This window comes from Fusarium falciforme, chromosome 2 (assembly GCF_026873545.1).
Source record: "Fusarium falciforme chromosome 2, complete sequence".
Taxonomy (NCBI): Eukaryota; Fungi; Ascomycota; class Sordariomycetes; order Hypocreales; family Nectriaceae; genus Fusarium; species Fusarium falciforme.
The window spans coordinates 3407178-3433336 of record NC_070545.1 but is presented as its reverse complement, the minus strand read 5'-3'; the positions used below and the strand labels follow the sequence as shown (position 1 = coordinate 3433336).

General features: G+C 53.2%; 11 protein-coding genes across 11 annotated transcripts; 6 read left to right on the top strand and 5 right to left on the bottom strand.

Annotated features, from left to right (window-relative positions):
• Positions 1-278: 278 nt before the first annotated feature.
• NCS54_00299500 (3-methyl-2-oxobutanoate hydroxymethyltransferase) lies at positions 279-1349 on the top strand (the record flags this gene model as incomplete). The annotated part of the gene is made up of 2 exons (XM_053148582.1): positions 279-686; positions 738-1349. 2 exons carry the CDS (start codon positions 279-281, stop codon positions 1347-1349), a joined length of 1020 nt encoding a protein of 339 aa, XP_053004557.1.
• Positions 1350-1491: 142 nt separating this feature from the next.
• Positions 1492-2005, bottom strand: NCS54_00299400 (Ubiquitin-like protein ATG12; the record flags this gene model as incomplete). The annotated part of the gene is made up of 2 exons (XM_053148581.1): positions 1492-1554; positions 1598-2005. 2 exons carry the CDS (start codon positions 2003-2005, stop codon positions 1492-1494), a joined length of 471 nt encoding a protein of 156 aa, XP_053004556.1.
• Positions 2006-2351: 346 nt separating this feature from the next.
• On the bottom strand, positions 2352-4523 carry NCS54_00299300 (Hypothetical protein; the record flags this gene model as incomplete). Its single annotated transcript, XM_053148580.1, has 1 exon — positions 2352-4523. One exon carries the CDS (start codon positions 4521-4523, stop codon positions 2352-2354), a length of 2172 nt encoding a protein of 723 aa, XP_053004555.1.
• A 1204-nt stretch (positions 4524-5727) lies between these two features.
• NCS54_00299200 (DBF4-type domain-containing protein) lies at positions 5728-7712 on the bottom strand (the record flags this gene model as incomplete). Its single annotated transcript, XM_053148579.1, has 3 exons — positions 5728-5859; positions 5907-7202; positions 7251-7712. The coding sequence occupies 3 exons, from the start codon at positions 7710-7712 to the stop codon at positions 5728-5730; spliced, it is 1890 nt and encodes a 629-aa protein (XP_053004554.1).
• Positions 7713-8702: 990 nt separating this feature from the next.
• On the top strand, positions 8703-10309 carry NCS54_00299100 (Hypothetical protein; the record flags this gene model as incomplete). Its single annotated transcript, XM_053148578.1, has 1 exon — positions 8703-10309. Exon 1 carries the CDS (start codon positions 8813-8815, stop codon positions 10307-10309), a length of 1497 nt encoding a protein of 498 aa, XP_053004553.1. The 5' UTR covers positions 8703-8812.
• Positions 10310-10885: 576 nt separating this feature from the next.
• On the bottom strand, positions 10886-12520 carry NCS54_00299000 (BHLH domain-containing protein; the record flags this gene model as incomplete). The annotated part of the gene is made up of 3 exons (XM_053148577.1): positions 10886-11077; positions 11130-11988; positions 12039-12520. The coding sequence occupies 3 exons, from the start codon at positions 12518-12520 to the stop codon at positions 10886-10888; spliced, it is 1533 nt and encodes a 510-aa protein (XP_053004552.1).
• Positions 12521-14840: 2320 nt separating this feature from the next.
• Positions 14841-15434, top strand: NCS54_00298900 (Hypothetical protein; the record flags this gene model as incomplete). The annotated part of the gene is made up of 1 exon (XM_053148576.1): positions 14841-15434. One exon carries the CDS (start codon positions 14841-14843, stop codon positions 15432-15434), a length of 594 nt encoding a protein of 197 aa, XP_053004551.1.
• Positions 15435-17851: 2417 nt separating this feature from the next.
• NCS54_00298800 (Hypothetical protein) lies at positions 17852-19377 on the top strand (the record flags this gene model as incomplete). The annotated part of the gene is made up of 5 exons (XM_053148575.1): positions 17852-18425; positions 18472-18689; positions 18733-18954; positions 18999-19055; positions 19099-19377. The coding sequence occupies 5 exons, from the start codon at positions 17852-17854 to the stop codon at positions 19375-19377; spliced, it is 1350 nt and encodes a 449-aa protein (XP_053004550.1).
• Positions 19378-19940: 563 nt separating this feature from the next.
• On the bottom strand, positions 19941-22238 carry NCS54_00298700 (DNA-binding protein RAP1; the record flags this gene model as incomplete). The annotated part of the gene is made up of 3 exons (XM_053148574.1): positions 19941-21713; positions 21758-22078; positions 22122-22238. The coding sequence occupies 3 exons, from the start codon at positions 22236-22238 to the stop codon at positions 19941-19943; spliced, it is 2211 nt and encodes a 736-aa protein (XP_053004549.1).
• A 548-nt stretch (positions 22239-22786) lies between these two features.
• NCS54_00298600 (Palmitoyltransferase) lies at positions 22787-24107 on the top strand (the record flags this gene model as incomplete). Its single annotated transcript, XM_053148573.1, has 3 exons — positions 22787-22875; positions 22922-23075; positions 23127-24107. The coding sequence occupies 3 exons, from the start codon at positions 22787-22789 to the stop codon at positions 24105-24107; spliced, it is 1224 nt and encodes a 407-aa protein (XP_053004548.1).
• A 309-nt stretch (positions 24108-24416) lies between these two features.
• Positions 24417-26099, top strand: NCS54_00298500 (Hypothetical protein; the record flags this gene model as incomplete). Its single annotated transcript, XM_053148572.1, has 1 exon — positions 24417-26099. The coding sequence occupies one exon, from the start codon at positions 24417-24419 to the stop codon at positions 26097-26099; it is 1683 nt and encodes a 560-aa protein (XP_053004547.1).
• Positions 26100-26159: the final 60 nt, after the last annotated feature.

Here is a 26159-nt window from a genome sequence, read left to right as displayed (position 1 = left end):
AACGTAGGGTTCATCATGGTCAACGTTGAATAAAAAGCCGGCACGCCCCCGTCTTTGAATTAATTCACAATTCTGCAATTACGTAGAATTACCAAGTCACCCATCTGATTTCCCATATTTTTTTCCGCATTAAAAACGTCCCTCTTGGCACTTTGAGGTGTATACTCTTGCTTCAATATTTGCCAGTACAGACTGTCACACCCAACCACACTTCCCTCACCCCATCCAATACATCTGCCCACTCTTGCCCGCTCTCGTCACAACTCCCCTTCTATCCAATGTCCTCAGTCATCAATCCCATCTCGAGGCGTGCCTCTTCCCTCCTGCCCCGGCTCCGATCCCGGCCGGTATGGACCCTCGGCCCCCGGCCCGTCGCCATTGGAGGTGCCGTGCAGATCCGGTCCAGCTCCCACTCCCCCATGGGATCACCCCCGACCATCCAGCGGAAAAAGGTTACCCTCGGAACCTTGCGCTCACTGCACCGCAAGGGTGAGCCCATCACTGTCATGACTGCCCATGACTTCCCCAGCGCCCATGTCGCCGATCATGCCGGTATGGATATTGTTCTCGTTGGTGATAGTCTTGCCATGGTTGCTCTCGGTATGGAGGATACCAGTGAAGTCATCTTGGAAGAGATGCTTCTGCACTGTCGGTCTGTCGCGAGAGCAACCAAGTCGGCCTTTACAGTAAGAATCCTTCCCCTCTGTCCTCTGTCAAGTCCAATGCTAACTTAACAGGTCGGTGATCTGCCAATGGGTACATATGAGATTGGACCGGAGCAGGCTCTTGCTACCGCCATTCGCTTCATCAAGCAAGGCCGTGTTCAGGGTGTCAAGCTTGAGGGTGGCAAGGAAATGGCCCCTACCATCAAGAAGATTACCACTGCTGGCATCCCAGTGCTCGGCCACGTTGGCTTGACGCCTCAAAGACAGAACGCTCTTGGTGGTTTCCGTGTCCAGGGCAAGACGAGCGCCGGTGCTATGAGCATTCTTGAGGACGCACTCGCCATTCAGGAGGCCGGCTGCTTCGCCATGGTTGTCGAGGCTGTTCCTGCAGAGGTGGCCGCCCTCATCACCGAGAAGTTGTCTATTCCCACCATCGGCATCGGCGCTGGCAACGGTTGCTCCGGCCAGGTTTTGGTGCAAGTCGACATGACTGGAAACTTCCCCCCTGGAAGATTCCTGCCCAAGTTTGTCAAGAAATATGGTGATGTCTGGGGTGAGAGCATGCGGGCCATCGAGGCGTACCGGGATGAGGTCAAGACACGACAATATCCCGGCCCTGAGCACACATATCCCATCTCAGCAGAGGAACTTGATAACTTTACCAAGGCGGTCAAGGATCTGTGAGCGAATATTGATACCCATGGAGGCTGCATTTGATAGCGTTTGACGTTCGGTGCATCGATATAGTTAGAGTTGCATATCCGGAGTTTGGGTAGACAATGTCCCGCTTTCGAGCATTGGTAGATAGAAGATACCAGCAATAGCATCATCCAAAAGCAGGAGTTAGCGAGTAGACGACGACCAACTGGCCATGAGCGTTCTTGAAGCACTATGATTGTCAGCAACGCCTTGGCGTCATCTCATCGACTTACCTGGTGCAAGTTGCCCACCACTTCATCCAACGACGGCGCAAATGCGCTATTCACGTACAAAAAGACACTGTCGGTATCTTTGCACCTCAGCTTTTTCCTGAGATACCTCACAACCTCCTCAAACCGTCTTGTTGCGCTGATCTTGCATACGTCTTGCGCCAACGACGGCGCCGACCCCACGGGCTTGAACCGTACCACCACCTTGTCCGCCTTGAAGCTGCCTGCGCTAGCCAGTGCCACGCTCGCATCTCGCGGTAGATCGGCCAGGACAACTGACGCGGACATGGTCAGAGGAAGATCTGGTGATGCGGCGCCGCTGGCGGTGTCGTTATCGGCGAGCGGCATGGGAGAAGCCGTTTGCGGAGAAGGTGAGGGGGATGAAGGGTCTTGTGATGGATGGTCGGACATTGCTGAAGTTGATATGGAGCGGTTGATAGAACGGGATTATGTTGAAAAGAGATGGTTGTTGGATGTAGGTGAGTGAGGTGGTTGAAAGTGAAGGTGTACCTAAGCAGTGACTGCATGCGACTGCCTGGCTGCATGACACAGTGCATATTTGCGCACACTGTGCTACATGACATGCAATCATCCATCGGATGCCCAGTACTGTTCCATCTACATTGATTATCATTCATATTATCACTCATTCAAACCAATCCCCAATATTGAAAACGTCAAGCCGGTATATTACAAAGCCCAACCTGACCATCATTAATCATGAGGTGAGATGTCTAACTTATACTCTTACATACGTCTAGTACTTTTCGTCCAACTCAGCGCAGAGCTTCTCATATTGCTCCTCTGTTCGGGGTGCTGCCCGTGAGCTCTCGATACCCTCCATCACCATGTCCATCAGATCGCTCTTCAAGCTCTCATACACCATGCTCACCCAGCTACCGATGGTCTTCTTGCCCTCTGTTGGGAGGCCTTTCTGCGCATTGTACAGGGGGTCGTCATCAATACCGCAGTGCGTAGGGACTCCCAGCTTTGACCTAACCCATGTGTACAGCGGAGCAGTACCGTCACCCAGCTTGGTGGCCACATCAACGGGGCGTATCGCCATGTTGGGGTAGAAGATGGACGAGGCAGTTGCAACAACTGACTTGTGGAACTGTGCCCTAAACACAGCAAGACAAGACAAAGGGCAGTTGAGCTCCTCAGTTGCCAGGAACTGGGTAACAGGAGCCATGGTGGCGTCGACAGTAGGTATAATGCGATCTTTCCAGGAGCCAGCATTCCGCTCGTACCAAGTTGACTCAACGGTTGGGAAAACCGCTTCGGCAAGTTTCTCAACTGCAGGCTCATCTAGCCCAAAGGCATAGAAAGGTCCATCCTCCGATGTGTCCGAAAGTACCTTTCCAATGGCCTCCAGGAAAAGTCGGTGACTCGCTCGAAGATCGACAGCTTGGCACGAGACATAAATATGACAAGCACACATGTGCGCAACAAGATCGACCGCCTCCATCGTGCGTCGAGCTGAAAGCAGGGCAAGCGAGTTGATACCCTGGTTGTGCATTTCGGCCGACATGATGTGTGATGACACAGGATGGGCGAGAGCAGCCAGTTCAGACATGTAGGCAGCCATGTTGACATCGATGCCCTTCATGGTAAAATTCTCCTTGTCGCTGGCGTTGAGGTTGGCCTCGAGGCCATTGTTGGTCGAGGGGCTGATGATTTCGCTGACTTGGGAGAAAAGCATTCGCCCAATCATCTGCAGGGCGAGTCGTGTCTTGTCCATGGCAGATGTAACGACAACAGCCTGGAAATTACCCCCGGAGTACACCTCTCCCACGACCTGGCCGTCCTTCTCCGACGCATCAACCAAGGGGTTGTCCGATGTAGAGTTGAGTTCAACAGAAATCTGTCGCTGAGCAAGCAGAAGGTCCTCCAGGTAAGGTCCAATCCATTGAGGGCTCGTTCGTGTCGAGTATCGATCTTGCCAGAGTCCTTCGCCAGTTCTCTTTCGGTTCTCCAGCCCAACCACAAACTCTGAGCCGCGCAGGAAACTTCTAATGTTGGCAGCCGCCTCAATCTGGCCGGGGTGTGGTCGCACAGCATGGATAAAGGGGGTTGCCCACTCAACGTTGCCACCCATGCTTTCAGACGCGAGCGCTGTCAACATCTGGGCTAGCACAGCAAGCTGCTGTGCGTCGTGGAGAACTAGACTAGCAACTGAGACAGAGGGAGCTGTGCCATTGATGAGACCCAATGCCTCCTTGGGGCCGAGTCCGCTTGGTGAGAGGCCGCTATTTTGAAGAGCTTCAGAAGACGGCATCACCTTGGCCAACTTGCCCTGACCAACTTGGACAAAAACATCCGGGTTGCCTGTGACTGCTCCTGCGATGTAGGACATGGGCATGAGATCACCAGATGCCGAAATGGTGCCTCGGAGGGGAACCATGGGGGTAATCTCATAGTGAAGCAGGTTGACCAGCTTCTCCAACACCTCCATCCGAACAGAGCTTTGTCCTCGCATGTTCTGGTTCGCTCGCGCCAGAATAGCTCCCCTCACCCACTCAGGGGGCATGACATGAGAAGGGTCCCTCTCAGAATTGCTGCCCGGGTTCTTGTCGAAGATGGTGATGATGGCACTCTGGGTGTGTTGAAGAAGGCCAATCTGGGTCTCGAGCCAGTCATCGGTGCGAACGTCTGCACTTCCGCCAAAGCCGGTATTGACTCCGTAGACGACATACTCGTGAGACAGATACTCTGCAAGAGCATCAACGCTCAAGGCGATGCGGCGGGCGAGCTCCTCATCGGTGCTGATCTCGGGCTTGACTCCGAAGCGGGCGACAGCTATGAGGGAGGCAATGTCGAGGTTGTCGCCGTCGAGGATGACCTTGTCCTTGCCGTCCTTGAGGCTCTGGAGACGCCTCCAAATATCCAAGGTGGACTCTGCATGGGTCGAGGCCTTTAGGTGTGTCATGACGGGCAGATACAGATCAGATACACTTGCAGGCTCGAAGACGTTGAGATTGAGTGGAGATGACGGCCTCTTCCCCAGACTTTTTGTAGTCGACGGAGGATCCGGGTGAGACAAGGCGGGCAGCTTACACCGCTTCTGACGTCGGTCAATTGCAACCGTTGAGAGAAGATGTTTCAGTCAATTGACCTGTCACCGGTTCAGCCAAGATGTCGTGAGGAATGGGTGTGTGCCGTGATCGGAGAATGATGGACAGGATGGGAAAGTGCCAACCTCAAAGTTTTCTCCCCTAGTCTAAACTCAGGAACATAGGGCTGGGAAGGAAGCTCCAACGAATGAATGAAGGGCAGTGAGGTATCTACAAGGGGGCCTGAATGCAAGGGGGAAAAGTCAAAAATTCGGGTGACAAGACAAAAGAGGAAAAAAAAGAAAACGGGATGCAATTTCACGGTGAGAAAGAGCAAAAATCGACAAGTGGCTGCACGCACAACATCTACAGTACGTATAGTTCCGTAGCGTCACAGCCGAACCCCAACTACTGCAACGCCAGAAACGCCACAACATTGGGATATGAACATGATCTGTAGGTGCTGTACAAGTCTCTTCACAATGTCCGCTCATGTCTAACATGCAGATACATATACATGTCCTAGCCGCATATCTACATCAGACCAGCCGGTCGTAGTCGTGTTCATCGCTGTGTCCCACGCGATATCTCCCTTCAGCCCCAGCCATCCCATCCCATCCTCCTCTCCCTCCCTCGTCAAATGCCATCTCAGCCATCACCTAGCCATGCTCTCGAAATGGACCGCGACAAAACGCCCCGTTGTGGATGATAAGCCCAAGAAACCAAGAAAATGCGTCGAGTAGACCATCAAGAAAGTGCATAAACCATGCCGCTCTACGCCGTTCATTGCGTGCACTTCATGTAGAAGAGAAGAAAAAAGTACCAAGATTAGACATGTCAACCCGAGGACCGTCGGAGATGCCACCATTAAGCGCTGATAACCAAGCCACGAGGTATCTTTGTTGCTGTTGTTTGTTTGATTTTTGTTTTGCTTTGCTTTGCTTTGCTTTGTACTGCGAGGGAATCTGCTTCGAGCTGAAAATGGATGTCATGAGTATCGTTGGGTGCATTCGTGGGCCACTGAGGCCATGGTAGGGATGCGAGAAGTTGAGAGTTGATCGTATTAAGGTGGAAGCCGTATTACCATCCCTCTTCCTCGTCGGATCCTGGAGAAAACTTGGGCATTCGTTTGAGTTGTGACAGGAGAGAATCAAGCTCAATCCAGTTGTCGTCGTTTTCGGCAAACTTGCGGTGCTTGCGAGACAGAATGTGCTGGTCAAGTTAGCACGTGTTGGTCGTGATATAGTAGTCAAACTCACCTCGTCAAAGTCGCGGAACTTGTCCTGGCAGTTTTCACAGTAGCCAGGCTTGAGATCCCGCTTGCTCTTGAGGGACTGCTGTGTTTTCCGCTCCGTCTTTTGCTCCTCCTCTTGAACGTCAGCAGGTCGCGAGGTATGTCGACCCATCGTTGTCGATCTGCTAGATGCGACATCCATTGACACCTCGGCAAGGCGACGCGAGCTCACGTCGTGTGACGCGGGAGCCGCCTTTTGTAACACCTTTCGCTGCAGACCATGGACCTCTTTACTCGTTCCAGCCTTGGCTCCGTTCACGCCTGATGTCGATGATACCATCTGAGACCTGATGGCGGAGGTGATGTTGGAGGGCTGAACACCTGAAGCCACGGGCTCTCCAGCAAAAAGCCTGCCGGTACCAGCACGGCCTGTAAAGGCATTCTGTCGGATGTCTGCCGGCTTCGACATGATCGCCTTGGGATTGAACAGCTCGGTTGGCGTCACAGCCCGGGCCCTGTTCTGAGCATCCTCCATCTCTGTAAGTGTCCGCTTGCCTGTTACTGGCTTGGGCACAGGGATCTGCGGCGGTCGCAGAATGGGAACCGATTCCTCTCGCTTGACAGCCCGTGCCTTTTCTTGTTGGCGGCGGTGGTCCTTATCCGGGACATCGTGATCCTCCACAAAAGGACATCGGCCGTTTCCAACGCTTCGGAACTGTGGCCACTCTCCATCGGCCTTGTTAGCCACCTTGGGGTACTCGCGGACCATGATAGGCTTGTGCTTCTCATCCATATCCCAGATATAGATGTGCGGGCCCTTGAAATAACAAAGCTCTCGGTGAACTGCCGTGGGGTCACGGTCTGAAGGACCATTCAGACGCTCGTGGTGCAGCAGCTGGAGCAGGTTAGGCTCCCTCGAGTTGCTGTAGTGGCCTCGGGTGCTCGCGGATCTTGAACTATACGAGCTACCAGTCTCTCCCTCAAGCAGAACTGACAGCATGTTCTGAAACTTGTCCAGCGACCAGATCTTCTTTCCCATCTCACGGGCCTTGTACAGAACATCATTGTTCCTGGCACCCTTGGTACGCTTTGCGGGGTCATCCAGGTGCTGTGACCGTGAAGGTGCGTTCCGGAACTCAAAGAGAAGCTTCCGCCTAGCTTCTGTGTTGCGGTCCAATAACGACGGGTTGATGGTCTGAGGCTGCTCCTCTGGCTCGTGATCATCATGTCCATGATCAGGCTCGGCCTCTGTCCTCTCAGGCGGGATCGATCGAGTAGTAACGACATGGGTGACGGCGATGGAGAAGAAAGGTTCTTGGCGCTAAAAAAAAGAGTTAGGCAGGTCCGTGCAAAATCATAGGTGACTTACAGCTCCAAGATAGGTAACTCGCTTTGTTAGTCTAGCACGAATATCATCCGGGATGCTTTCAAAGTAAAAGACCATCTTGGGGAACTTGGCACGGTGGTGCTTCTTCCATGCTTCCTTCTCGGTATCGATATCCCTCGACGACACAGCTCTTGAAGCTCGCTCCTTGACAGGAGGACGCGAGACGCCTCGCTGAACGAGGACAGTCCGTGATGCCCGAGTGGGAGAGCGTGCAGACCTTTGCACGCCATACTCGAGGACCTGCTTCTTCATGGGCGGAGGCTGTCCATAGGCCTCTTCACGCTGGACAGTGGCATGGGATCGCCTCGACTTGGCATATCCAGCCAATGCGGAAGCTCCCCGGAGGGGTGAATTGGCGACATTGGGGTTGTTTGTCAACGGGCCCCGTCTCGAGGACATGGCCGAGATGGGAGCAGGCGTCGGCGATACAGATATAGTTGCCATAAAAACTCGTCAACCTGCTCTGGAGATGAGGCGCCAGAGCAGAAGCGATGGGGAGGAAAAGCTCCTGTTCAAGCGTCGAAGCTGAAGAATTTGGAGGTATTGTTGATTATTTCGGTGTGCTGTGGTCGTGGTTGTGGTCGTGGTGAGGGGCTGGGACAGCACGCGACGCGGAGGTCAGACACGCCAAACGAGGACAAAATGTGGCGAGGAGCGGCGAGAATGGACGTTATCGATGCATCAGAGGACCAGGCTGCAGTGCACAAGACAAAGAGACAAACAAACAACAGAGTGAACAAGTCAAAGACGCGCAGGAAGCCAGAGATGCCGGGGCAGATGGTTGTGTTATTCGGACCTTTTGGCCGGGCTGGTTTTGCCTTGAGAGAAAGACAGGTGAGGGACCCGACCAGGTTGATTGATGACTGAGCAAGAGAGAAAGAAGCGTGCCCGCGGGTCGTGTTGTTGGAGACTCGCGCTTGGCACAACAGCGCTATGCCCGTCCTGGGCGGTAGTGCGGCCTCGCACGGCTGCTAAACGCGGCCTAGCAGGGCCTGCCTGGGGCCTCCCGGGGCCTTGCCCCCCAGCGGACGTCCTTCTGTGGCCTGCTGCGAGGCGCCGGGCCTCCACTGTCAAAAACACGCACGGCCCTAGCCCCGGGCGGCCACCCAGCAACCAGAGCCCGCGAAGCCAGAAACGGGAAATTGGAAGAGACGAGACCAAACAACAATTTCAGCCTCGTCCCGGAGACGGGGATTTTTCGCGAGACAGGGAATAAACAATGGAAGCTTGAGACATGCACAATCTTGAATGGGAATTCAGCAGAGGAATGAATGCGTCGGGAATGGCCTTGACTATGTTATGATGAAAAACGTGGATGGACCCTTGTGTGTAGAGTAGGTATCTACTGTAGGTAATAACTGAGGCGTTGAAACATCTTTAGCCTCACTCGTCAGCTTTTCCTGCATCCCGTCTGCACCTCACCATCCAGCCTCGGCCCAGACTGGTCACCAACATTGGTCATTGACGTCAATTGCACGGCCAATTGCTGGTAAGGGCTAAATTCCTAGTCGCCTACTAATGCTAATCCTCCTGTAGACGTCAATATGAAGCTCCTTCGAGCTCCATTCCGGAGCCTCGATTTGCCCCTCCGAGTCGCCTCCAAACAAATAATATCAACAACATCCATACTCCGTCAAACCTATGTCTCGTCCCTCGTCCGCCAGCCCGTCATCCGCCGTACCTATGCCTCCGTCTCCGCCGCCGAACTCCGCTTCGGACAACCCGTCCACGAAACCCATCCTCACATCCTAAAACCAGGCGAGCTCACGCCCGGCATCACGGCTCAAGAGTATGCCGACCGCCGAGCTGCCCTCGCCCATGCCATGACGGATGGGAGCGTGGCCGTCCTCCATGCTGCATCCCTCCAGTACAAATCAGGCGCCGTCTTCCACCCCTACCGGCAAGAGTCCAACTTTTTATATCTCACCGGCTGGCTCGAGGGTGACGCAATTGCCGTCATTCAAAAGACTGGTCCTCAGTATGGCGACTACAGTTTCAGTCTCTTTGTCAAGCCAAAGAACCCCCGAGAGGAACAATGGAATGGCTATCGCAACGGCGTCGAAGCTGCCCGAGATGTCTTTAATGCCGACGAGGCTCATTCCATAGATATGGCAGAGACTCTCCTCCCAAAGATATTCGAGTCTGCAAAGCTTGTCTATGCCGACTTTCAACCTCCAAAGGGCAGCATTGCCGCGACGGCCCAATGGCTATGGCGATTCTTCTCCGGCAGAGAGTCTCGCCCAGCGCGGACACCCCTCTTCTCTGTCATGAACAAGCTGCGAGTTATCAAGAGTCCAGCCGAGGTCGCCAACATGCGCCTTGCAGGTCAGATCTCGGGCCGTGTTATTACAGATGCCATGCGCAGGCCCTGGAAGCGAGAAAAGGATTTGCACTTATTCCTTGACTACGAGTTTGCCATGAAAGGTTGCGATGGCCCAGCATACATTCCTGTGATAGCTGGCGGCGAGCGGGCAAACTGCATCCACTACACTGTTAACAACAGCACATTCCGTGAAGACGAGTTCATTCTCATCGACGCCGGCGGTGAGTATGGCACGTACATCACCGACATATCCCGCACATGGCCTGCATCTGGCCGCTTCACCCCCGCTCAGCGCGACCTGTATGAGGCCGTTCTCAAGGTCCAGCGCACCAGCGTCTCACTCTGCCGTGAGAGCGCACGCGTCTCTCTCGAAGACATCCATAACATCACGGCCCGCGGCCTCGTCGATCAGCTGCGTAGTATCGGCTTTGATGTTTCCATGAGCAACATTGACCAGCTCTTCCCCCACCACGTCGGACACTACATCGGCCTCGACGTGCACGACTGCCCTGGCTACAGCCGGCGAGAGACCCTCCGGCAGGGCCACTGTGTAACCATTGAACCGGGTGTTTATGTACCCAACGATGACCGGTGGCCGGCTGCCTTTAGAGGTATGGGTGTGCGGATCGAGGACAGCGTTTGTGTAGACGATGATTCGCCCTACATCCTGTCCACAGAGGCGGTGAAGGAAGTGGCCGACATTGAAGCATTGCGATAACACTTGACTGTACACTAGCTATAGACGATAGACCAGCATACTCCATAAGTGTACAATACCAATGTGACCATGACGGCTGTTGCGCCCACGACCCACCCGAATTTTGTTGCTATGCCTACCTTTGTTATCGGCTGAATACAGCAACAATACCGCGTTCAGTTCATGGCCGGGGATCATGGATCAAGCCACAGCCCGATGCAGGTGAAATTAAATGCATGCAGTGGTCCGTCCTCAGTCTGTCTGTCTGGTAAGCGATGGTTAGGGTAGCACTCACCTGGTCGACCTGGCCTGGTCGTATAACTCGGCCTCGGTTTCGTTTCTCAAAAACAAATCACAACAAACAAGCCCATGCCATGCATATGCCATACTATACCATGTCATGGCATGCATTCGTCCATCTCTGAAGCCATGGCGTTCATATCTGAAGGCCATGCGTTCACGTATGCAAGCGCACGCGACAGTCGGGTTGACGCAGAAAACAGGATGAGCAGTGTAGTGTGTACAGCACGATTCATCTCTGGGGTATATTTATACAGTCCCAAGCAAGCACACTTGAGAAAAAAAACAATGTCTATTTCAGCAGAATCCTCTCGGGTCGAAGAGCGTCCGGCTGTGGTTGGGCATCAGGAATGGCTGTCGAGCCGAGGCACTGAGAAGCTGCTCAAATGCCTGTAGACGCCGTGCCAGCTCTTGGTGCTCCTTCATGATGGCCTTGTTGCGCCTTTCTAAGTATTGAATATATTCGGTTGCCTTTGTCAAGACGGTGCCCTGCGGAATGTCAGTCGTCGAGCTGTGTAGAGTAGAGTGCACCACCACTGACCTTGCTCACTTTGGGCGCTCGTTGTGAATTTCCCTCGCCCTCGTCGATTCCATCCTCCGGTATCGACTGCAGGGCGGGTACAGCGTTGCGGAGTTCGGCGATCTTGTCTTTGAGATTCGTTCGATACTTTCGCTCAATGTCGTTATGAGCTGTCCGATCCCCAGACTTCATCTTATCTTTGCCCTTGTCAGTGGTATCTGTATTGGAGCGATGGAGCTGTGGTCTGGAGGAACTGAGAGCAGTACCCGTCTCACTCGATGCCTCTGTCTTGATATCCTGGTTTCGGGATGGAGCCTTTGTGCTGTCGGCAGGCGTTGGCGTCTGCTTCTGGCTCTGTTCCCCAGGCGTTCCCAGGATGGAGTCGATGCTTGCGTTGAACTCGGGCGGAAGACCTGAGCCCAACCCAGCTCCAAATCCAAGACCGAAACCACTAGGGGGCATAAAACTAGCCGGTGTCCGACCAGTGTTCATGGCGATGGCGAGAAGTCGCCGTTGCTCGTCATTGCTCAAAACCTGGTTGCCAACTCCGGGCATCGTCTGCCCGTATCCCGCGGAACTCATGCCCCCAGGGCTTTCTCCCACACCAAAGTTCGGCTCCATCCGCAGTCCGGGCTCGGGCTTTTCCCAGCTGAGGGGCGTCGAGTAGAGACCCTCCCTTGGTGGGACCTCTGGTGGCGGCATCGTCTCAATCTTGGACAAGTGCTCCTCCAGACTCATCGAATCAAATCCTTCTTCATCTTCGGACAGTGCATTATCTAGAGCGTTGTCATCAAAATAGTCGTTCCCCTTAAATGGGGGGGCGGTCGCGTAGATGCCAGTTCCGAGGCCTGGCGTCGTGGAGCTTGATCCAAACCCCGGGCTTGTCGAATCATCAGCCTCTTGATTCATCATTAACGACTTGAAACATACCGGGTAGTGCTGGTGTTGTTCATCATGTCATATCGCTTAGAAAAGTCAATCTCATAACTTCCTGTCCTCTCGGCCTCATCATCATCAAACTGGATCCAGTAATCGAGCGACTCGAGCGCCGACTCTGTGTCGACCTTGGTGCGCTTTCTGTCGTGTGCATCCCTTTTCCTTGGGTGAGTCCGCGGGTGACCCCTGGTCGGTAAGACGGTCTTATGTTGGGTGTAGGGTGATGGCATGGGGGCTTGTGTGAATGTGATGTCGGAAGGGGCAGACGATTGGTGGTCGTAAGAGGAAACCGGTCCCCCTTGAGGACCAGATGTCCTGTCGACCATGTCGCCTTCTAAAGGTCTCCATGGCGAGGGTTCTTGTTGTTGCTGCTGCTGCTGAGAGATGGCGCCGGCTGACGACTCGGCGTTCTGGTCCACGGGGTTAAGTGTCTGGTTGTTGGGCACCGAGAAAAAGCTGAGGAGATTGGGATCCATTGCTAACACGGCATCCCGGCCTGGTGGCCTTGATCGTCGAGGACGTGGGATCTCGTGTCAGCGGCCCAGGCAAGTTTAGGCCGGCTCAATTCGCGGCGACGGTGTCGAGGAGGACGTGAGGTCGGGTCGATGCTGTTCACGACAGCCAAGTCATTCGAGGGATTCGGGTAATCGCAAGGTTGTCGCGACGGTGTCGAGGGGTGCCGAGGGCGTTGGTGCGTCAACGGCAACAGAGGCGGGGCGATCCAGGTGGTGGTGATGGTGATAGCCTCGCAAAAGCAATGAGACGATACAAAGATTTCTCAAGTCTGACGGCGACGGGTGAGGATGACGCCGGAGATGTAGTCTAGAGATAGGAAACCGGGGACGGGACGATACACGATGGCGTGGTGGGGTGTCGTCGAGATTGAGGCCAGATCCAAGAGCTTAACGACGGGACACGAGTCTGGAGCGGAGAGGAGAGCGAGCAAGCGGGAGAGATGAGATGGATGGATGCGACGACGGAGATGGGTCGACAGAGGCGGCGACGGCCAGGGCGGGCGTGCCAGGGCGGAGGATTGCTGGTGGGATTCGCTGTAGATTTGATGAGGAGGTCGAGCTTTGACTCGGACCTGGTGCTGGCGGATGCTCGTGCAGCGGTGCGGTGCGGGCTCTAGCCACAGTTACCAGTAACGGAGGCGACAGTATCGCAGGAGTGAAAGTCGGGCGCAACGGCGAGCAGGTTGCTAGACGTTGGACGAGGGAGTGAAGGGTTTTACGGGGAGAGAGGCATCAGTCGACAGGACGAGCGGACGGATGCGGCTCCCAATTCGTTGGTTCGAGAGCCCAGGCCCAGGCTGCGCGGGGACGGGGAACTGGGAGTCAATCCTGAGACTGCTTGGGATTGGGACACAACACGACAGGATAGTCAAGGAAAACCCGGGTTTGCCGTCTTGTGTGTCGTCGTATTCGCTGCAGTCGAATTTTTCCCTCTGCGGCTGATGCTTGGGGGGGCGATTGACGGGTTTCCCTCGCGATTGAGTAGTTGCTTTTGGGCACCGGGTATGTGACCTGTGAGTGCTGAGGCGCGCTGGCGACAATGCCGACCACAGACAAAGACGCCTTTTTTTTTTTTCTTCACCTGGTTCTGCAGGCGAGAAGCGAGACGCAGCGCACAAGGGACGGGGGCCTCTCCCACTGCCGGTGGACGTCGTGATGGATGTTTGTCGGCCGCAATGGCGTGACTTTTACCTCGACGAGGCCCGTCTTTTGCGGTTCCAGCTCCAGGGGCCCTGGAGGTCCCGGGAGCGCTGGGCCGCTGGCGTAGCAGAAAATGTCCACTCGCTGGCCGACATCGTATGATGGGCGAGGCTGAGGAGGGGAATTGTACGATGGCCAAGCCCCGCGTCGATTGGCTGACTCGCGCCGACCCGGCGCCGCTCCTGTCATTGGCCCGAGAGGCATGCTGTGGCTGTCATTCGCTGTTGTTTAAATGTTTGGAGAATGTCAGACGTCCAAGGTTTGCTGCTATTCGTCTGGACGTGCTGACCTGCGCAAGGGATCCTTGCTCAGCGTCAAAGCCCGCGCATCACGTGCCCCTGGTTTCTCTCCCTATTTCTCTAGCGGCCCCTGTCATTCACCTCGTCAGCCAATCTCTCCACTTTAAACCGCGGCCTACAACAGCGCTGCAAGGTCTTGGCAACGGTTTTCCTGCGACACAAATCTTCAGCCTCGTGCTAGCGACTCTAGCCCAGACTTCTAGGCTCAGCTGCCAGGCTCTAGTCCCCGTCGAGACCACTAAAGGCTTATGGGGTGGGCGTCTCAAGCTGCCGTTGGTTGGCTGGCTCCCCCTCATGCCCTCCCTCATGGAACTTATCCCGCTGTCTTCCCTGTTATTCAGCTGTTGATGTTTCTCCTCGCCTTCTTTCCTTTTTGGGAACATGGGATGCGCCGCACAGCACTCTCATGCACAAGCACAGCACAAGCCATTGCCCGTGCAACGAACTGCATCCGTGCCTCACCTTTGGTCAATAGCGTACAAAGGGAGTATATCTTCTAGTGAAGGGTCACTGGGTTGATCTACTAGTTACCCTGCACTGCACGGGTAATGGCAGGGGTAATAGAGCTGGTGACCGACGCAAACACTGCTACATCTGGTGTTGAATAGCTATTGACAGACAGTCTAGGTTCCTATTCAGCTCCCAGTTTTCTCATGTCTCGAGGTGCTTCGATATGTCCTCGAATTTGTATATCTAGGGCTCTCTCGCCTGCAGGATGAGGAGCAGGTTCACCGATTCAGTCCAAGTACAGAAGCCCATCAGACAACAGTCTCAATTACAAGATGGTGGGCATCGTTCAACTCACTGTAGCGGTTGCTGCTGTCGCCGGGGTCGCATCTGCTGCTACGCCAATCGAATTGTCACATCCTCACTGTGATCAGTTCGTTTACGGGCAGAGGTGCCAGGAGTTCACCAGCAGTTTTGGACTCAGTCAACAGGCATTCCTGAACATGAATCCGAGTATCAACCCGTCCAATTGCAACCAACTCCCCGCGTCGTGGTACTGCGTCAGGACAAGAGCTCCCGGAGCACCCATCAGCACGCCCTCGCCATCAAGCGGGACCTTCTTTAACAACTGCGCCAAGTTCGCCCTGGGCTTTCCAACACCAGGGACATGCTGGAGCATAGCCACTGCCTTCGGACTGTCCTGGGCAGATTGGAATCATTTGCACCCAGACTCCCATTTCGGTGACTCTTGGCGATGCGACCTCCTACGCAACGTGTATTGGTGCGTGGAACTAATTCAAGACACTCCTCCGCCTCCCATCACCACGACGGCTGCTGCTCCTAGTACTACCAAGCCCAAGACGACCACAACGAAGCGCAAGACAACCTCGACCAGACGTCCCAGGCTCCACAAGGATCAGGTTGGATGAAGATACGGAGTAGCTTCTGGGTGGTTGTGGTCACGGTATCGGAAAGGTCAAAAACAACGAAGGGCATTTTCTTCTGTCATTCTTTCATAGACATCCCGTCTACCTTTCATAACTCGTCACTCCCCGTCGTGGTGGCATTTATCTCGTCAATTTAAATATTCAGCCCTGAACGCCGTAATTCATCATATCCTCGTGACAATTTACCCTTGCTCTCCCTCACCTGGCAACCCATGGCTTAGGAAGATTCTCCTTTCGTACGCAGTCTGGGCAGCTTTCCATGACGTAGAGAATATCGTGTTTATGCGACGGGCCTTTACACCCGTTGAGAGCACGGGGACACCATCGGATGTTGAAGAAGCCGATATGTCCGCACGCAAACTGTCGGTCTACCTGGACGCACATGCTGTCTATATCTGGTGCGTCTAGATTCGAGTCTGTCGTTGTAATTGTTTAAAATTTGGTATTTCTATTACGAGGTAAGAAGTCGGTTTGGCCTTTGACGGTGCTGTTATACCTGGAGAATACGGGACAGTCACCAACGGCACCGCTCCGTGATGAGCCATCCGTATGGCGGTTCAGTGATTTGCACGGCACGGGGGCTGTCTAATAACAGCACGCACACGGCTGGCTCGTTAATTGTTGAGGCGAGCTGTGTGAAGCGACGATCGCAGAGTATGCAGTAGAGCCTCAAAGAAAGGTGGGACGTTGAAACGGTCAACGGTCGGTGAAGCGCGCCGAAAAGGAAAAAGAAAAAAAAAGGAAACGGCGAATCAACGGCCCCCAGAAGAACAAGCGCCAACCAGCGACCGGTACCCAGATCCGATGCAACCTCGGGGATACATGCAAGGTTCTGCCAGTCAAGGGGCCTAGGCCTTGGGAAAAGCTTCAGGGAAGACTGCCTTGGATGGCGCGCAGCATGACGTTGGTTCTGTGCACGGCTGCAGTTCGCCGTCGTCTAGATTAAGCAATAGTTTGATATTTTGCGCCCCACGAGGGCAGTATATTTTTTTCTTCACTCTTCGGAGACGGTACTGAGTGTCGTCACAGTCTCGCTTTGTCGGTGGGGACCGCCGCATGTAAAAACCGTACGATCGGCTTTGTTGACCCTCCCGATCTCGACCGGGGGACGGGACCGCGGAGGTGTACGGGCAGTTAGGAATTGACTCGGATGATTTACGGACTCTTTTGACCAATCGGCGGGGGAAGGTTATATAGCCCTATCGTGGAAATTAACTGCTTGATAATATCGGCGACCTCCAACGAAGGACGTCGGTGTAAGCCGGCGACTGCTTGAACGTGATCCGGGTGATTGTGGAAGATGCTGAATGTCTGTTCCATCTAATCTGTGGAATTCTCAACTGGGGAATTATATGTGCCTAGTAAGACGACTATTTTCCCAATGTTGCCCAGGCTAATGTTGTGCCTGAATAGCCAGCACAATGCCTCAAGGAGCAAATGATTGTGCAAAATTCACTTACCTTGAGACCCTGTACCACCATATCAGGACCATTCACTAGATTTTTTTACTATCTTCCGTATCTAGAAGGCCATTTGAATAACCAGTGCAGAAGACATGTTATCCCAGCGAGTAAAACTAGCTGTGTCTGTGTGCTTGTGGTACTGTGAGGACTGGCCTTCTTTGCACTGGCCGGGAGCACAAGTAGTCTCAATGAAGTTCCTGGCTAGCCCTGAGGAGTTGGGTGATGTATATCACACATTTTATGAGAGTGGTTGCTTAAGTTTCCCTTTTTGTTCATTTGAATGGTGATTCAGTCATTCAACTCGACCTATTTGATCAGTGTCATCCTGTTAAGAGGATTGGCGGGATGATTTGCGACTTTGGAATTATGCCTATCTTGAATTGAATCCCTGGATGTTACTTAACTGGATGGAAATCAAACTAGGCCATTATATATCCGCATTGGAGTGGGTGAGGAGTGACAGGGTGTAGACAGTGCCGAAGCGTGCAAGATGGGAGCTTCAGGTCTCAAGACGAAAAGGCATTTCTGCCACAAAAATTGTCCATTTAGACTTGAATTATTTCACATACAGATCTCTGATTTCTGTTCTCTCACTTAAAGATTGGGCACATGTTTGAAGCCTTGATTGTGTTCATGGGGAAGTTTTTTTACTGCCACCTGTTTGGGGAACAGCCGCCTTTCGTGCCTTCCGCACACTCATCTGCACTCTACTTCATCTCCCACCTCCACCAAACACTCGCTCATCTCCTCTCTTCCACCAACCGCAAGAACCAGACTTCCTTTGATTTTCAACCAAACTTCACTGGCAGGCCAGTGACACCATTACGCCACTGCAGGGCGCCCCTTTTCCCAGGTCGACTCTCAGCATGTTGCTCCAGATGTTGAAGATCTTTCTTTGGGTGCTCCTCCTTCTTGCTTCCTTCACAAAAGAAGCACATGGATTCTCGTGGAGGACCCAGAGGCATACTGGTGGTAGGTTGCATTCCCCTTTCGAGTTTGAAGCTGACCATGATAGGCGATGGCATCTCCATTCAGCACCCGCAAGGCAGTGCCGGCAGACCACTCCAACGCCAACCTGAAAGACTTTCTACCGCGTACACTACTGCCCTCGAAGAACTCCAAGAACTAGAGTCCGAGCCTCTGTGCCATCGGATTGCCGCACGTTTGCTGGTCAACAACTGTCACCTCCTCGACGGTCAGGATGAAGCCACTATTCACATCGACAGTGGGCGAGCAGCCAGAGATTTTGTCGACTCTTATGCGGCAAGCCTTGCTATCTGCGACCTGGAACGGGGTAGCTTCATGATTCCTTCGACGTGCTCCAAATTCCGAGAATCGACTCTGGCATCCCTGCCTGTCCCAGCGGTCCCTCAACTCCATGTTTCGACGGTCGAGATTGACGACTGCCTCGAGGGGCTTGCACAGTCAGACTCTGCTTGGAATACCTGGGTGAGCTATCGACATAAAGCATTGCGGTTCTGTGAAGCTGCTAGAGCAGATCATGACAAAGGTTAGTCGCCCCGCGAAAGGAGAAGACGATGCTCACCAAAATCCAGCCGAGAACCTCCATCTCTACCAGCGAATCACCAAGATCCTCGAGACAATGACGAACAAAATTGAGATCGAGATGGAAGAACGCTTACAGTCACTTAATCGTGCATTCCTCGCTGCGAGTGATTCAGTTGAGAACCTCGGCCCCCAGGTTCAGCGCTTGCGATCGGAATTAGAACTCGCCAATGACGTTCTCCGAGAACAGCTGGGCCAAGCTGCACAGGTAAGGTATCTACCACCATTCAATTATCAGCTAACATGGTCAGGAATCGGGAGATACTGTCAGAAGCGGACTCGAAGACGCCAGAAGCCTGCACCAGCTCATCACAATGCTGGTCCGCACAACCAAGGAGAGTGCTGTTGACATTGCTTCCTCCCACGAAACCGCACTCGAAGTTGCCACCCAAAGAGCAAACAGCGAAGTTGATGTCTTTGTGACCGCACTCACTGCAGCAATGGCGTCGTCTGTTTCTCTCCAGGACCAGATGGTAAGTGCTTTTGACGTTGTCGAGTGCACACTAACACAATGAAGGCAGCGACAGAATTGCGGACGACAGCGATTCTTGAGAAGCAAGCGGAGATCGAAGCAGTGAGTTTATCCAGATAATGAATGACTTTGCTGACCAGTCTAGGGGATGGGAAAACTTGAAGAACTCGCCGGAAATTTACTCGTCAAGTACGACAATCACGATTCGCGCCTAGAGCAAGCACAGCTAAAGACTGGCCAAGTTTTGGAGATGCTTGATGCAACTGCCGCATCGGCTGCTGGCTTCCAAAGCTATGTGTTTGGCGGGTTTGGATTTGCTGGGCTCTGGCCTCACGTTGTTTTCCCAGCGCTATCACTCACCATGGGATCCTATGGACTTCAGCCTTCGCTCTGGAGAAATATTTGGCTTGTTGGAGTCGGTTAGTATGGAATCTAATGAAGTGGTCGTGTCTAACCGTGTCAGGCGAACTTGCGGGACTTGTCGTGTCGAATGCCGGCTCTTATGCGACTCTTTTGCCGTCGCTCAACTCTCCAAGCCTGGCATCTAACGGGACGACTCACCCTTAAAAATGATGACTTACGAATGATACGACCGCGACACGACCTATCAACAGTTATACTGGGCTCGGGTCGTTTGGTACCGCGGGATAAGAGCGGTTATGGGATTTAACGACGGGAAGGTGTTGGCTTTCGTGCGGACTTTACTGGGATTGGCCATGAAGGGTTCATGGGTATATTGCAACGGGATACCAATGGGATATGGGAAGGCGCATTTTCAACTACAATTAATGATTCAAGGAGCTGATGGATATCACCATGATTAGCTTCGCTATCAATTTTACCAACACAATTCAGAACTATACATTCCCATAAACACCTGGAAGACCTCTTGGTCTGGGTATCCACGCCCAAGTCCAATGCACGTACCGTACTCCTGAGCTAGGACAATCCATTGCCCTACGTTGAAAGCAGCCACCGTATAAGACCCTATTCCTTCGAGTGACCTTGGTTCGCCTGGGCGCGCAGGAACGCTTTCCTCAGTTCAAATCTTTGAAACGTGTGCTTTCTGATGAGACGATTATGGGCCTTTTGAGCACGCTGCTGTTGCAGCTCCTCACTCGTGTTGGTCGGAGACTGGGAGAAATCAACCATTGACACAAAGGCTAGGTCGTCGTCGTCGCGATCCGTCCAGATGCCTTCATGCCGAGAAGGTACCCCACGGCCAGCCTGGAGAGACTCCATGACCTGCAGTGCCAGGTTTCCAGGAGTGAGCGTCGTCCGTTTCAGGGCTTCTACAACGATATCACGCGGAAATCCGCGGTTCTCATAGTATGTCGTCCACTTCTGGATTTCTCGACGGTTGGAGCTGGTGGATTCTGACTGATTGGTTCTCGGAGATGGGTTCGTTCTCGAGACGGTTTCGGTTCTCGGAGGCGCAGTAGTTGTGTGTCTTGAGGTGGAGTGTGAGGAGGTGAAAGACGTGGGAAGGGATCGCCGGGGGGCTGAGTGGGTCATTGATTTCGGCTTTGGTGTTGAAATGGCTTGTTCAGGAGGTTGCCTGGGAACACCGTTTCTCGAACTGCTTTCGCGGCTTGGCCTTGGAGGCTCAACTCGTGGTGCTTGTCGACCAGTAGATACCCTCTGCTCGCGGGGCCGTTTGAGAGAAAAGGGGATTGGTGTGGGATCTAGTTCTCCATGCCGATACTCTTGAGTGGCGGCAAGTGATTGGCGCCGGGGCTCTGTTATTGGCGACTGACCTGTGCCAAGGTCTTGAGATTCTGCTTGCAAAGGGGGGAGAGGTGGAAGATGCTGTGAGGCTTCACTCTCGTCGACATAGCCCCGCCACTGGGAGCTTTTGCGAGCACTTGGCGAGTTCTCGACAGCAGGCAACTCTGCGTCCAGGTCAGCGTCTGGCGTTGATGGGATAACCATGTCCTTGTCGTAACGCGGCCTCTTTGTCCCATGGCCAGCTGAGAGCTGCCGCTGACCAGCAGAACGCTTTCTTCCGATGACAACAGGAGGTGAAGAGGGAACATAGCTCGCAGGCCACTGAGAGCTGGCCTGTTCGGGCACGTCTTGCTCAAAGGGTCCTTCTTCGGGACCTTCAGCCTCTAGCTCCACGTTGTCTTCATCTTCAAGCTCGAAAGTTGCCATTGCCGCGACAAACTCGCTTAGGTGCTCGTCATAGCATACTTGCAGCTGCGTGGCCGTGTCCTCGTCTGGGTCATCAAATCCTAGTTTTTCAGCAACTAGGTACCAGTCATACATCTGGCTATCCACCTGGCTGGCATCGACCGCCATTGCCAGGTCAAACAGGTCGATGGTCCTTCCGTTAATGTTCAGCCGTTCCTTGATGTCGGCTTTGGAAGTGGTCTTGAAGTCGTTGAGATCTTCGTAGAAGATCTGCCTTGTAGGATCGTCTTGTGAAAGAACAGAAGCCGGCCGCGTCTGGCTCTGTGATCTCTCTGGTGCGCTCTCGGGGACAGTGTTAGGTTGTGGTCTGGGCCGCTGAATGCTCTGTGGTTCAGATCGTCTAGCGTCTTGAGGTTCACCGAGCACCCGAGCAGCCTGCGGTTCAGATTGTCTGGCAGTTTGCCTTTTTTCAGTAGCAGGGCGCGGTGATAGTTCAGGTGGCACAGCTGGCTCGCTCACATCGGCCTCTGGCGCCTCAGCTGCTAACCTTTCCAGCGCTGCCATCCCGCGTGGCTGGAGCCTTTTGACAAACCGGTCGCGCCATGATTGCCATGTATGTCGAGGGTTCTACAGCTGTTAGCCTCATTCATTGACTGAAGCCTGGCACTTACAATCGCCTCGTATTGCTGGTAAATAGCATTCCCTTGCTGCTGCTGAGACCTTTGAGAGAGCACCCATCTGGCGAGGTTTGCATCGTCATCCTTGGTGAAAGGAGTACGAGTGGTCTTGGCACCATGCTTTGCGCCAACTGGTCTTGGGAGATCTGGATCAGGTCCGATGCGATATTTGTCCTTGATCTGGATAATGCCGTTACGGACTGAATCCTCGATAAATTTCCATGAATATGACCCTGGGGGCGCATCCAGCCTCTTGTGGTCCGCTATTAGCATGTCCGCATGCTTCTCTAGAGGTACCACTATACCTCCGTTTTGCTAAATTGTTAGCGGTTGCGCGACTCAGTATCAAATGACGTACCTTGATGTCGTCAATCCAGGTAGATCTCAATGGCACCCGCTGGGCCACCCAGAACTTGACATCTTTGAAAATATTCCCTCCCTGGACGCCGTTGACGCCATTGTATGTCGTGCCCATGGTGAGGTTGGCTCGTTCGCGCTGCCATGAACCGTTGCATACGCGTTGCTGAATTCAAATGCGCCAAGACGTCAGGCGCGATAAGACTGAGTTGAAAAATTCATCTGAAAGGAAGAATTCTGCCCATTACATCGAATGTATCGAACAACCAATCACGTTTTTCGCACCGCCTGCGGTTTGATGTGATGTTCTTTGTTGGGATTCAAGCCTAAGGGCACGGGAGACGCGTATCATGAGGCTCGCGGGGTCACGTGTGGCTGGCGTATTTACTTATCCGTGCATTGCGTCTGCTTACAGACATACCCTCAACACCGGTCAGTCCGGCTGCCTCCTTGTTGGTTGTTCTTTGTTCAAACTGTTCTGCATATATACGAGCGTAGGACCTAATTCACGGTGCTCGATCTTTTCATTTTGTTCATTATCATCTTTTTCTTGTGCATTATGAGACTCTGACCAGTCTGCAGCCTGATGCCAAGCGCTTAGCTGGCACTTTTGGTCTTCCATTTTGATCTTTGCGTCTTCATCTCACTGTTGTCAATCTAGCAACCATGAGCTCGTTCAAAACCATCATATTGTTGATTCTTTTCATCTCTTTCATGGTCTTTGTGGCCTTTTTTGGAAGATTACCTGCTCTAAGGTCGGTGTTAGAGGTGCCTCGTATATTCTGCGACTGACGATTATAGGCGAACTCCAATAGCCTTTCTATACAAGGTGATATGGGTTTACATCCCCAATGGCGTTCTGGGGGTGGACAATATCCTCACTGGAGGGAGGATATCCAAATATTTATCACGGTTTGGTAACTATATGGTGCACGAGAGGCACTGGACTGTTGTGGCAAGTTTTGCGATGCTTGTATGGATGGAGCATGGCAACTAATGCGTGTAGATCTTCTTCTTGCTCATCATGAGCATTGGCGAGTACATGTACCTTCCTGAAGCTTGGTCCAAGATTGGAACTTTTTCCAAGTTTACTGTCGCCATAACCGTCTTCCTCCCTTACCTGTTTCTCTATCTTGCGTGCGCCGCCGACCCCGGCTACATCACGCCTGAGAACCATGAGTACTATCTCTCTCTCTACCCTTACGACCATACCCTGTTCCATCCTGGACACGTCTGCCGGACCTGCAAGCTTCTTAAGCCTGCTCGATCCAAGCACTGCAACCTCTGCAAGCGTTGCGTAGCCAAAGCTGATCACCACTGCGTCTTCATCAACTCATGCGTCGGCTATGGGAACCAGCACTACTTTGTGCTCTTACTCGCCTCCACTGCTCTTCTATGTACATACGGCGGCGTTCTTGGGTTATCGATCATCACAGCGAGAATACCCAGATGGAGTCCTCACTGGTCTTGGTGGAAGCCCAAAAGCATGGACTGGACAGAGTACGTGGCTGCTTGGGGATGGGCGATCCAAGACAATGTCAACATGGGCGCCACAGCCCTCCTCGCCATACTCACGGCCCCTCTCGTCTGGGGTCTTCTTCTCTACACGATCTACCTCATCTGGAGCGGCACCACCACAAACGAGACTCTCAAGTGGTCAGAGTGGAAGGAGGACATGCAGGACGGCTACGCATTCCGCCGCTCCATGCCAGCCAACCGACGAAAGAATGAACGTGTCGAACCTCGCTATACTCGCTGGCCCGTCGAGACGGAGCAGATCCTCATCACCACGCAAGACGGACGACCTCCGAAGGACGACGCCCCGATTCCTGGAGAAGGACCTTGGGAGAGAGTCTGGGGTCTCGGCCATGTCGAGAATCTTTACGACATGGGATTCTGGGATAACTTGGTCGACGTCTTTGTGGCAGACTATGCGTTTGGTCAGAGTTCTGACGACCTCAATGTCGAGAGGCGTCGCCGGCGATGAAGATCATGAGATGTATTATATAATTAACTGCTCTTAGGCGTTGGATCTAACTTTGCTCAACATGTTCATCCTCCTTCATCCTTCTCTGCATGATCCTTGTTGGCTGTTGGTCCTTAGCTATTTCCTGCACGCCAAGGATCCTACGCGCGCGGCTGTGCCAAAGGCCGGCCCAATGTCTGATCATCTGATTCGTTTCAGGTAAATGAGTTGAAAGATGTAAAAGAATAAATACCCTTCTTAGCCGTGGATTGAGTCCACTCTTCGAGTGTCACTGTCAGTTTTGAACGAAGCCGGTCATGTGATGTCGCGATGCCTCAACCGAGCTTCTTCCAGCGGCTCCAGACTGTCGGCATTCTTTCTCTGTCCGCTCTCTTCATCGGTGGCATCGTCTTGATCCTCGTCGGAATTAATGTCGTTGCCGATATTAAAAAGGATGGAGAAATCGGATACTCACGACCTGCGGGTCAGGTTCGCTTCAGCATCGGCCACGACTTGAGCATGCAAGTCTGGATCGCCATCATTGGTGTCGCCTTCGGGTTGCTCTCTTTTGGATTCAGCGAGACGTATATCCATTTCTTTGACTCATGGTGTAGTCGGCAATCTCAACAGGGCACCGGACTCGACTATGCACGATATCTCAACTCGCAGCCACGAGCACCAGTCCGATATGGCCTCAGAGGATTCCCATACTTTCTCACGTTACGATATCTTCTCATGATCATGGGAATATTTGCATCCATCGCCTACAAATTTGTCATTGTCAGCCCCGATGTCTTCATGTACGAGAACCTTGACAAGGAAACCGTCAGGTTCAAAAAGCCTCGTCTATCTATGGAGGGGGGCAATGCCGACGAAACATTGGACAACGACCTCAATCCCTGGATCAGTGACTTTCCAAGAGGCGCAGGGATCAACCGAGCGTTTCTACACCAATATGAGACCTATTTGAAACCGCCTCAAAGCATCATCATGACTGGACGGGCGTCTTGCTCCAGCTCGAAATCCGGTTACATCTTTTACCCCGATGACAGTGGATATCTCTTGACACGCGAGATGGTCATGGTGGCCAAAATGACGGAGGAAGAGGGTGATTTTTTCATCACGCAAGACACCAACGGCTGGCAACGAATCGAGACATCGACAGAGGACTTGTTTGATCCGCCGCAAAGGGCTATTCTGGAATACAAGGTTGTCGAGCCAGGGAATCTTCAGGTCCAATGGGCGCGACGAAACCATTCCTCCGACACTTTCCGTGAACCCGTGGTGCAGCGTGTAACGTACAAGATGCACTACGCTGTGGCCCAGGTCGACAGATATGTCAGGGGTACAGACTGTTCTCGTCTCACGAGCGTGGACAGCCCCAATTTCCGCGTCTTGTCTGCGAGCAACGATAGCATTGTGGACACACTCTCGAAAACGAGTTCCGTCAGCAAGGAGGATCTTGAAAAGTCACTCGACGCAGAGGGTATTCTGCCATACTACAGCGCCTGGATAGAGGCCCTGGTGAATAGCCCGGATACATCACTAGTCAAAAGTGTCAGTGGTATCGTACGAGGCGTCATGTCGTCGTATCAGTCCTTACGGCCACGGCATTGGCATATCGACACGGGCGAGGAACCGTTTGGGTCAGAGGACATAACTGAGATGGCTAAAGAGTATCCGCATGCCCAGTATCCCTTCTACGTCGGATGGCGTGCAGAGAAAAATACGGGATGCTACGTCTTTGCCGCGGCCATCTTTATCATACTCGGCCTGTTTACTGTCCTGACTGGAGCATTCCGCATATGGCTCGGGCCGCCTACTCTTACATCCTGGATGGGACAGCATGTATACCTTGCTCAGACCAATGCAATGAATCTATCAGACAAGTCAGCAGGCTTAGCCACGGGGCACCAGGTTGCTGACCCTGGCATCGGGAGACTCAGGTTATCGACGAAAGGCGAGCAGGCAGAAACGGACGCCATACTGCAACTCAACGTGCTGGCTAGTTGATGAAGCACTCAGACAGACAGGACAAGAACATTCAGCCACGACGGCACAGGTAGATATGCA